Here is a 12,298-nt window from a genome sequence, read left to right on the forward strand (position 1 = left end):
GTGACATTTGAAACGCTATTTGCTCGCACCCCGCTAACTAGCTAGCCATTTCACATCGGTTACACCAGCCTAATCTCGGGAGTTGATAGGCTTGAAGTCATAAACAGTGCAATGCTTGAAGCACAGCGAAGAGCAGCTGGCAAAACGCACGAAAGTGCTGTTTGAATGAATGCTTACGAGCCTGCTGGTGCCTACCATCGCTCAGTCAGACTGCTCTATCAAATCATAGACTTAATTATAACATAATAACACACAGAAATACGAGCCTTAGGTCATTAATATGGTCAAATCCAGAAACTATCATCTCAAAAACAAAACGTTTATTCTTTCAGTGAAATACGGAACCGTTCTGTATTTTATCTAGCGGGTGGCATCCCTAAGTCTAAATATTCCTGTTACATTGCACAACCTTCAATGTTATGTCATAATTACGTAAAATTCTGGCAAATTAGTTCGCAACGAGCCAGGCGGCCCAAACTGTTGCATATACCCTGACTCTGCGTGCAATGAATGCAGGAGAAGTGACCCAATTTCACCTGGTTAATATTGCCTGCTAACCTGGATTTATTTGAGCTAAATATGCAAGTTTAAAAATATATACTTCTGTGTATTGATTTTAAGAAGGCAATGATGTTTATGGTTAGGTAAACGTTGGAGCAACAAGAGTCCTTTTTCGCGAATGCGCACCACATCGATATATGCAACGCAGGACACGCTAGATAAACTAGTAATATCATCAACCATGTGTAGTTAACTAGTGATTATGATTGATTGATTGATTGTTTTTTATAAGATAAGTTTAATGCTAGCTAGCAACTTACCTTGGCTTCTCAATGCATTCGCATAACAGACAGGCTCCTCGTGAGGCAGGTGGTTAGAGCATTGGACTAGTTAACTGTAAGGTTGCAAGATTGAATCCCCCGAGCTGACAAGGTAAAAATCTGTCGTTCTGCCCCTGAACAAGGCAGTTAACCCACTGTACATACTGTACGTCTTTGAAAATAAGAATGTGTTCTTAACTGACTTGCCTAGTTAAATAAAGGTGTAAAAAAATTGGGCTAAATCGTCGTCCTAAAAATACAGATTCCGGTTGTTATGAAAACTTGAAATCGTCCCTAATTAATCGGCCATTCCAATTAATCGGTCGACCTCTACCTGAAACCACAGTGAGCTGTGCAGTGTGTACTAGGTCTCTTAAGCTCTATCACTTCACCTGCCTTTTTTAAATTCAGGTCAATGCAATTTTACATTTTTGTCATTTAGCAGATGCTCTTACCCAGAGCGACTTACAGTAGAGTATATACATTTTCATACTGGTCGCCCTTGGAAATCAAACACACAACCCTGGCGTTGCAAGCACCATGTTTTACCAACTGAGCCACGGAGAAGTGAAGTGTATGCTCCAATCCTATTAACCTCTCTGTGATCTCATCGTGAGCTGCTGGGCGGACCATACGAGCATGTGTGATATCTAAGTGAGTCTGATGACTAGAACCTGGCAAGGGGAACCACAACTTCCGGCAAAGAGGAAGAGCAGCACGTGGCACAACTTGTACTGCAAACCCATTCCTCAGGCTATAGGGTGTTACAGCACTTGTATTATGCAGTATCCTGGATGAGATACTATCTCATCAATATGGTTCACAAAAGTACTGTGCAGATAGCACACAAAATAAGAGATGACAGAAAAACAAGTAATACCTGCCACACCTCCGGTATAAGTGTGGTAAACTATGGGAGTACTCAGTCTGTTTCTGTAAATAACATCTGCTCTAAACTTGAAGGTTTGTAGGGTGCTGCTGAAAACCCATCAAAAATAAACCATCTGTTAAAACTGGAATGCATAGAGTTCCAGACAAGGGTCAACCAAGGGTCATAAATCCAAGGGTCATAAAATTAGACAGGGTGATCAAGGCAGGGAGTTGAGTTCTGGGTGATCACATTTGAGCGTAATTGCAAGCGACAACAGTCCAACAATAGTGTTGGGGAAACAAAGGATTTCTTTCCGCTGCATGCTGTGTTCTCAGCTTGCTCTTGTTGAACAAACATATTTGGCGTCTAGACCAGAAGTGGTTTGGGGTCAGTCACTTACGCCTTTTGTTGTGCAGGGCCAATCTATGCAATTATTGACGTGAGGCTATTCAAGCAAAGACACCCACCAGCTCCAGCATAGCGCTGCCACAGAAAGAGACGAGGTCATTACATCACTAATGAGGGAAAATGCTTTAATATTTTCTTCTGTTGTAACTGTAACTGTAGATGGGAGGTTTCAATTGGACAATACACTTTCTTTAAGTTTTTTAGATATTGATATTAGTCAATCAATCAATCAAATGTATGGATAAATCCCTTTTTACATCAGCCGATGTAACAAAGTGCTATACAGAAACCCAGCCAAAAACCCCAAACAGCAAGCAACGGAGATGTAGAAGCAGAGAACAGAGAACAGCTACACATTTATTTGATTGAATAGCATATCTGTCCTTTTCACTATTCATCATCAGGTTGGGTACATCCAGTATGAACTTAGTATTTGATGTATTTCAAAGCTATGAAGATTTACAGTATATTGCAAAGATTGCATAAATAAGTGATGACGGACACCTTATTTCACATGTGGACAATTCAGTCAAAAGCTGATCTGAATCCAGAATCAGATAATCAAATGATGTTAACACATGCAGCAACACTACCTTGAACTAACATGTTTCATTACAGACTTTGAAGGGATTGGAAATTACACAGAAAAAAAACAAGGCCATAGGTAGACACATTTGACCAATGTATAAAACAGTATATTTCAAAAGTTCATATAGGCTACCAAGCATGTATATCCATCACATATTGGCTGAATGAGCAAGGCTACCACAGCGACATCACGCAGGCGTAGGGTCATGCATGAATGGGTAAACTATCAAGGCTGTTTGGTAATGTTTTCCATTTTCATTTTCTCAAAGTGATAAACCTTGTCAAATACATAGAAAAGTAGGAGTGTGCATGGTTAGAATATCAATAGGTAGTCTACACTCTTACGAAAAAAAGGTACTATCTAGAACCTAAATAGGTTCTTTGGCTGTCCCCAGAGGAAAGCTCTTTGAAGAAGCCTTTTTGGTCCCAGGCGGAGGGTTCTACGTGGAACCCAAAACAGTTCTACCTGGAACCAAAAAGGGTTCTACTATGGGGACAGCTGAAGAACCCTTCTAGAGACCTTTTTTCTGAGTGTTAATGATGTCTTATATGTGCCATTCCATCCCAGGAAGTCCTGAAAATATTTTTTGATATCTTGGATTGTTCTGGCAATTCTCACATAGAAACTTAATTGGGAGGAAGGATGTTTGAGAAAATCATGATGAAATTTTAGGCCCTTTTTAGACCTATATATGCCTCCTGTAAGACCTTATGATCCGTTAACCTTACATGATACAGACAATGTTTTGGTGTATTCTACTCCTTACAGTGTGCTCTAAAATATGGAGTATGTCTAGTTTCTGAAATATTTCTTTTTCCACAAGAATTTATTCAACATTACAAATATTAATATTAATATCTCAAAAGTACCCTTTTAAATTTAGTTCATTTTTAGACACATTGTTTTTAGACAATATACTCTACAAGTACATCACATTTCCAGAGTGGGCTCTCTGCTACTTTTAAATTTATGATACATTTTATGAGCACCACCAACACAGTGAATGGGAAAATGGATTCAAAGGGAACTCCCTCTGCTGGTGATTTTCTGAATGTACAATCCTAAAGCAGAGCTGTGATTGGTTAATGGCCTGTAAAGTCAATTTCTATGTATACAATGGGTCATATCTTCAAAAGTACCAGAGAGCCCACTCTGGAAATGTGATGTGCTTAAAGAGTAAAAATAAGTCAAATCAAAAAGGGCACTTCTGAGATATAAATAAATACATATTTTAAATGTTTAATAAATGAATCTAGACATACTCCATATTTTAGAGCACACTATAAGGAGTATAAGACACCAATATGTTGTCTGTATCATGTACAGTTCACAGATCATAGGGTCTTACAGGAGGCATGTATAGGTCTAAAAGAGGTCTAATAATGTCTGTGATACAAATGTGAAAGCATGTCAAATATCCTTCCAATGAAGTGTATATGTGAGAATTGCCAGAACAATCTGAAACACCCGAAATATATTTGGGCCTTCCTGGTGTGGAATCCCCCACATGCCTGCAGCAGAAGGCCACAAGATAAACAATTGAACACATGTTGAATCTACTCTGGTACTACTTCAGAAACGTAAGCACTTATCTTGTGACCATAGTAGTCTGAATGTGTTGTACCCAGCCTGACAGTGCATATCACACTTCTGCTTTGGTCCATGTATGATAAATAACTTTCTTTCAGCTGAGGTGTTTTCCTTTTTATGTGTCTAAACACTCTCATTGGTAATGTAAACAGAATTATAGCTTCTTAACATGGAAGTGGCACTAGGGTTAAATAAATTTGAGTATGTGTGGCAGCACAGTGCAAGTGGTGCAATTCAAGTGTACAAACCAATCCTTGCATTACACAAATAAATAACTTAGTTATAGGAATAGTTTTCATACTGCAATAGGGTGTAATCTTGGCTTCCAGACATGTCACCGGGGGTCTTTTCACAGTCCCCAAATCCAGAACAAATTCAAGAAAGTGTACAGTATTATATAGAGCCGTTATTGCATGGAACTCCGTTCCATCTCATATTGCTCAAATGAACAGCAAACCTTGCTTCAAAAAACAGATTCAGCAACACCTCACGGCACAACGCCTCTCCCCTATTTGACCTAGATAGTTTGTGTATATGTATTGATATGTAGGCTACGTGTGCCTTTTTTTAAAGTATGTAGCTCTGTCCTTGAGCTGTTCTTGTCTATTAATGTTCTGTATTATGTCATGTTTCATGTTTTGTGTGGACACCAGGAAGAGTAGCTGCTGCTTTTGCAATAGCTAATTGTGATCCTAATAAAATACCAAAATCCATGGCCAAATCTCGCATGTGCGCCGTCACGATAGGTTGTAACTGCTGTCACGGGAGACTATATAGCGTGTAACTGCACCACACGGGGACGCTGTGCTGTCTGTACCTTGGAAGAAGCTCTTGACCCGGAGGTAGCTGACACCGAGGCGCAGCACGGAGAGCTTGTCCAGTTTGGAGATGATGTCCAGGGTGAAGGGTAGGAGACTGGCCAGCCTGTCCAGCTCTGTATTCAAACGGTCACGGTGCCTCTTAGACGGATTGGTCTTCTGGGTGGCCGCTGTCTGTTTTCTGTCAGATATAGAGAGTCAAGTAATTGATTGATGTTAATTGATGTTATGATAAAAGTTATAATCTTGGCTTCAACATCAATCTACTGATACCAAAATACAGTACTATTTATTGTCCCAATGATGACTGGTTTATTGAATAAGCAAGCATGCGTTACTGAAATTTAAATCCTATTTTGTCTCATTAGTCATTGGAATCTTTACTTGTCTAAGCAGGTATTTTTAGAAAGTCAGGTGTTGTCTGTGGGGTCAGAAAACAATGACAGTAAATAGTCCATTAATGACTAAATAATGAAGAGGGAAAGCCTCTGTAGTAGATTAGATTAAATTTGGTTGTGCAACTGAATGCACAACTACATAATACTAAAACTATGTATTTACAGTACATCATACTACTACTTACATAGGCAGGCACAATGTAATTAGTGTGGGTACAGATTGTTACAAAGAACTTATAACTTTAATACATCTTTGTGGTTTGTGTAATTGCACATCTATAACGACATTCCATTTGCAAATAAACTGAAAATAATTAGTTTAACTTTCTGCACTAGAATTAGATGGTGATGGATATTGTTTTGCAAATTGTTTGCAAAGTGTAACCAAATAACCTTAGAAATATAGACAATGTAACAATGAATGGCAACATAGTACGGTATGCTGTTTTTAATTGCAGCATCCTTTAAAACATCACAATGCTTTTGTTTGTCCATTAATTTACAAGTGTTGAATATCCATGAAAGCCAGACTGGAAACAATGATATTATATTTGCACATGCAACAAGCAGGCATTTCATGTGAGACTAACTCATTAATATCCGGTACTCAACTGTTTTTGGATGGGCTTCCTTCTCTTCCTTCCCGCATATAAACAGTCCCCAGGTGGAATCATCATCTGTGAGTCAATTATCATTAATTGCATGTCTCAAGAAGACAAAACTTAGAAAGGGCATATCATGAATAAAGAAGTCTATATGAAAATAGAATTATACAAGCAACAATATTAACTTGATTTCACATTTATTTATCACAATAAACGTGACCATTTGCTAACTAATTTATATATTCACTATATCCGCTTCACATTCGTGCCTTTGTTTACGTTCAGGGACCAATGGCATATAGCTTGAAAAAGTGGCATGCGTAGTAAGTGCTCAGGTATTGTAAACCATCGATTTAAGGGAAATTAGTATGACTGATCAAAAAATAAATATTAACACATCTACTAACTTGCACACTGTATTCAAATGTAATACAACTCACCTAAAGACTGTTCCAATTAATATGCAAGTCAAAATGAAATCGGTAGTAGTTCTCAACAGTCTAGAGAATTTCAATTATACTATTCTGTAAATAAAGTTGCATAAAAACCTAAACTATAGCATACGGTCCAACACAGCTCTCTACAAATATGGTCTATCAGTCCGCGGTCCTCTTGGCAGGGATGTGGTTGATGTTATATAGACCCGATTGGATGGCGTTATCTTCTTCGTATTTCAGGTGGCGAATTTATCCCAATGACCTGACATGCCCTTCGCACGCAACTCTCTGAGATGCGATCTGGGACGAGACACACAAACAGTTGTGCGCTGGTGGTCGTACCGCACACTTCTCCGCGGCGAAGGCAAAGAGCGAGGGTCGATTTAATATTATGGATATTATTTAATATTTACATATAAGGGTCACCTACAAATTGAATAGTATGAATGCAGGTTATAGTTATATGCACTATTCCCATTCATTGACGTTTGGAAAGGAAGCGGAATAGAATGCCCTTTTGAAGGACATTCGACTACATTTTTATTAATGTTCTCACATATTTTTCTAAATCTATACTTGCCTGCAGAGAGAAATGAACAAGACACTGACTTTAAATTAAAACAGGGTGAGTATCCATACTTGTTCTAAAATAAATGTTTCAGTATAAAACGTTTTCTTGGATGTGCTACTGTAGCTTAAATTAACTTTTCTGTAAAACATAGCCTATATTATTGTAATAAATTGAATCTTTGTGCATTTAGGCTATGCTATAAATCGATGATAGGCCATTTCATTGAATCGTCAAGATCAGATGAGGGATAGTGCATGATTTAACACATCACGAAGGGTCAATGGGTTTGAAATAAGACAAATCCATTCTAAAATAGTTCATATTTATTTATTATTTAACTAAGCAAGTCAGTTAAGAACAAATTCGTATTTTATAATGACGGCCTACCCTGGCCAAACCCCTCCCCTAACCCAACCCGAACCATTGTGCCCCGCACTATGGGACTTCGATCACGACTGGTTGTGATACAGCCTGGGATCGAACCATGGTCTGTAGTGACGCCTCTAGCACTGAGATGTAGTGCCTTAGACCGCTGCGCCACTCGTGTGAGTCCACAGACTAAATGTATCATATTCTGTTGATAAAAAATATATATACAGAATTTTGAAGTAATACCTCTTTAGAACCAATGTTCCATGAGTATCAGAGATAAACAAAAAACATATATTCTTCCCCCCCAAAAAATAACATGTCCCCTCAATGTCCCCATAGTCCAACTGACATGCCCTGAACCATTGGCCTGAACTCTGAGGCACCAGTGCGATGATAGGTAAAAGTGCGCCACCTGGTGAGTGCAACTCATTGCAAAAAATACATTTATTGAAATCCATAGAGATGAGCAGCATGACGAAAGTGTATTCATTTCATATTCTACATAACTTTTTTTTAAAGACAGTACATTGACAGTCAATAGCAACATGTCAGCACACCAAGTGAACAGTAGGCTATTGTAGCTCCGATCACAAATTCCAAATCAAATCAAATCAAATTTTATTTGTCACATACACATGGTTAGCAGATGTTAATGCGAGTGTAGCGAAACGCTTGTGCTTCTAGTTCCGACAATGCAGTGATAACCAACAAGTAATCTAACTAACAATTCCAAAACTACTGTCTTATACACAGTGTAAGGGGATAAGGAATATGTACATAAGGATATATGAATGAGTGATGGTACAGAGCAGCATACAGTAAATGGTATCGAGTACAGTATATACATATGAGATGAGTGTGTAGACAAAGTAAACAAAGTGGCATAGTTAAAGTGGCTAGTGATACATGTATTACATAAGGATGCAGTCGATGATGTAGAGTACAGTATATACATATGCATATGAGATGAATAATGTAGGGTAAGTAACATTATATAAGGTAGCATTGTTTAAAGTGGCTAGTGATATATTTACATCATTTCCCATCAATTCCCATTATTAAAATGGCTGGAGTTGGGTCAGTGTCAATGACAGTGTGTTGGCAGCAGCCACTCAATGTTAGTGGTGGCTGTTTAACAGTCTGATGGCCTTGAGATAGAAGCTGTTTTTCAGTCTCTCGGTCCCAGCTTTGATGCACCTGTACTGACCTCGCCTTCTGGATGATAGCGGGGTGAACAGGCAGTGGTTCGGGTGGTTGATGTCCTTGATGATCTTTATGGCCTTCCTGTAACAACGGGTGGTGTAGGTGTCCTGGAGGGCAGGTAGTTTGCCCCCGGTGATGCGTTGTGCAGACCTCACTACTCTCTGGAGAGCCTTCCTTTCAGATAAGCCTGAATTAAATGACCCTTTCCACAATATCTACGGCTGAGGTGGACGTGGACCATGCCTAGTCTTCCAGGATGTAATTGACATTGACCACTAAGAAGGGGTCCTCTTCCTCCACAGGTTCCTCTCCCTCAACACCAACTTTCTTCAGCCCAGTCTTCGTTAACTCTATGATGATGTGGTCCTGAAATGAACACATGTACAGAGCATGTCATTCACTCACAAATTGTACAAATCTCACTGCATTATGTAAAGGTCAATACCATAAATGCTTCAAACAGTCAAATATTTAAGATGGTCTTAGTGTGTCTTGTTTTCCAATGCTTTACTTACATAATGGATTCGTCTCTGAAGCACTTTCTCAATCAGATACTTCTTGGCAACCATCTCAGCTTCTGACTCGATCTCACTCTTCATCTCTTTCAGGTACAAGTTAAATCAGCTTTCACTTCTTCAGTGAACACTCTTCATCAACTGTAAGAATGAAACATTTTGTTAAACGTTGACAAAACTAGTATCCTTTTAATTAAACTAAATTGAAAATGAAGGATCCTTTCAGTTTGTTTGAACTCTGACTATCATCCATCTTGTGCATGTGCAGAATGATGAGGTTGGAGACCCTCCAATACTCAGCGAAGGTCATTTTGAGAGCAGGATTGGCAGTGCTGGTCTTCTCAGGTCTGCCTGCCCCATGGTCTATGTCCATAGCCTCCTCTGCATGATGGCCATTAGTGCCGTTTCTCCCCCTCACAGCCTCATCTATCAAGTCATTCTGAAATGGAGAATACAGGATGACAATTTTTTGTATGTATAAATGTATATTTTTCAATAAATATATTGTTGCAAAAAGGTGAAAGTGACTGTTTCCGTCCATTCATTCCCCCATTGTTTCTTACCATTCATTTCCCCATTGTCATCTTGTTCCTGGTCGAAGTTGATGTCTGGGGAGTCAACACTGATGACAGACGTATTCAGCAGTCAGAGGGCCTACTTTACGCGTTTGGGATACACATTTAAAAAGTAAAAATTAAAGGGTGAAGATGTGTGTTGTACTGTCAATGCAACTCTTCAGATATCATGTAAGCTTGCTCATTATGTGAGCAAATTCACTGAACAACCTCTGTTACACCAACAACCATAATTATTATATTTGAACAAACAATGAAGACACATAAAAAGACAGGAGTTTACTCTACAATGTATAGGGGCCCATATACATATGGGGATGTATAATTCAGTAGTAGGTGTCTGACCAGCCACATCTGAGCAGTAGAGCCTGGCCATGCCTTCAGACAGTCGGAGCATGCTATCTAGCTGCCTGACAATGATACACCAGGCTGGCTTGGTGCTGTCACTCTGACACAGATGCTTGTGCGTCAACTCCTTGGCCTCCGAGGTGATCAGGGGTCAACATGCACCACACCTATAACGGGACAGAAAGCATGTTATGGTAGGTAGATCTCACTGAACGCTGCATCTAAACAGCCCAACACAAAAGGAACACCAATACAACAAGGGCAATTATTACCTCTGGTTGAAACTGTAGAGTAAACAATATGTATCTTTGGACCTCATCAGTGGCGTAGACTCGCTCTGCAGATTCCATGTTTCTACAGTGCAGGTCTACATTACGTCTGGCTATGACATAATTTGTCACCTATACCACAAGTCACACAAAGGTGAAAATGCATATGAAACACACATTTCCATTCAGTATGGGCTTACTGCAGGCGCTGAAAAAGTTAGGGAAAACGGAAGGTTTTGCTTTTACCTCATTGCACTCATCAATCAAATTGACGAAGAGGTAAAATCTGAAAATGATGTGTTCTGACATGTTGACGTTCTGTTTCAGAGACTTAAAGTGGTTGTATCTCCCATCGATGGGGTTGGCAGCTGACATCCACAGCATGCAATGCTAGTCTCTCACTAGATACTACTCCAAACATGCAACATGCTACATTGCTATGAGGAATAATGAGACCTCCCGAGACCAGAAAGACAGCCTATGCAACAGTAGTAAACAACTCCAAATGCCTCTGTTGAAGCTTTGATCACAGGTTTGACCTTCAATTTCAAGTAACTTATATGTTGGTTACAAATAGGATAGTGCTTGGTGGATTACTTAAGAAACTGTCTCTCGGCGGTACTGGGGTCGCAAAAGATGCAAACATTGATGTCCCCCTGAGAGATGTGCCCTCCATGGTCGTCTTGCCAACACAGCCAGAGAGAATCAGTAGGATTCCACGCTTGATCTCGTCATTCTCTGCAACAAGGAATATAAAAAATAAATAAAAATTCAGGTTAGGCAGTGCATTTTATAACCGTTTTAACTGTTCTTTTACTTTTAGATTTGTGTGTATTGTTGTGAATTGTTACACTACTGCACTGTTGGAGCTAGGAACACAAGCATTTCGCTGCAATAACATCTGCTAAATATGTGTATGTGACCAATACAAGCTGCCTCCACTATCGCAGCACTATTTCAACTTCAACCTCATCAAATCACCTATGACTGGACTAAACGATTTAGTCCAATCAATGTATGCTAAATATGATGTGGCTGTCTATGGTTCTGATTTCTGCACGTGAGTGCATTGTGCAAGTACAACAAATCATGTTGACTCCGTCATACAGCACATGCTTTTATTTTTTGTTGTCCTAGGCAACCTGGCTAAAATGCTTGCTCGCTAGCCTAACTTCCTTTCATGGTCAATGTTAGCTAGTTAACATTAGCCTTCAACATCTCGCTATATATTGAACTTCCATTCCTCTCAGGAGAGGGGCACAATGTATGAATTTATGGTTGGATCAGAATAGCCATTATATTAATTGGCCAGTATGGCCAAATCCCTATCTCCATCCATAGCTAATTTAGGAAAGGCTCAACACACGGTCTCCTCTTGGCCTTAATGACGAGTTCGATTTGAAACCGTTTTTATAGTTAAAAAATGTCTATTCAAAAAAATAAAAAAATAATCCTAGTTGAATATTTGGTGGGTATATAAACTCAGCAAAAAAAGAAACATCCTCTAACCTTCAACTCCATTTATTTTCAGCAAACTTAATGTGTAAATATTTGTATGAACATAACAAGATTCAACAACTGAGACATAAACTAAACAATTTCCACTAACATGTGACTAACAGAAATTTAATTATGTGTCCCTGAACAAAGGGGGAGGGGGGGGGGGTCAAAATCAAAAGTAACAGTCAGTATCTGGTGTGGCCACCAGCTGCATTAAGTACTGTAGTGCATCTCCTCCTCATAGACTGCAACAGATTTGCCAGTTCTTGCTGTGAGATGTTACCCCACTCTTCCACCAAGGCACTTGCAAGTTCCCAGACATTTCTGGGGGAAATGGCCCTAGCCCTCACCCTCCAATCCAACCGGTCCCAGACGTGCTCAGTGGGATTGAGATCCAGGCTCTTCGCT

General features: G+C 39.4%; 1 protein-coding gene and 1 long non-coding RNA gene across 3 annotated transcripts in view; both read right to left on the reverse strand.

Annotated features, from left to right (window-relative positions):
- Positions 1–6,762, reverse strand: part of LOC124041815 — a 50,234-nt gene extending 43,472 nt beyond the window's left edge. For both annotated transcript variants that reach the window (XM_046359867.1, XM_046359865.1), the window contains exons 1-3: positions 6,541–6,762; positions 6,108–6,172; positions 5,097–5,278 (exon numbers count right to left, since the gene is read on the reverse strand). In XM_046359867.1, the coding sequence (XP_046215823.1) occupies positions 5,097–5,278; positions 6,108–6,172 (247 nt within the window). In that variant the 5' untranslated portion in view covers positions 6,541–6,762. The remainder of the gene's footprint in view (positions 1–5,096; positions 5,279–6,107; positions 6,173–6,540) is intronic.
- Positions 6,763–8,726: 1,964 nt separating this feature from the next.
- On the reverse strand, positions 8,727–11,679 carry LOC124040927. Its single transcript, XR_006839826.1, has 6 exons — positions 10,637–11,679; positions 10,394–10,522; positions 10,062–10,288; positions 9,762–9,855; positions 9,199–9,637; positions 8,727–9,049 (listed from the first exon to the last, which is right to left on the reverse strand). It is a non-coding gene; the product is annotated as an uncharacterized LOC124040927 (long non-coding RNA).
- Positions 11,680–12,298: the final 619 nt, after the last annotated feature.

This window comes from Oncorhynchus gorbuscha, linkage group LG08, assembly GCF_021184085.1.
Source record: "Oncorhynchus gorbuscha isolate QuinsamMale2020 ecotype Even-year linkage group LG08, OgorEven_v1.0, whole genome shotgun sequence".
NCBI classification, from domain to species: Eukaryota; Metazoa; Chordata; class Actinopteri; order Salmoniformes; family Salmonidae; genus Oncorhynchus; species Oncorhynchus gorbuscha.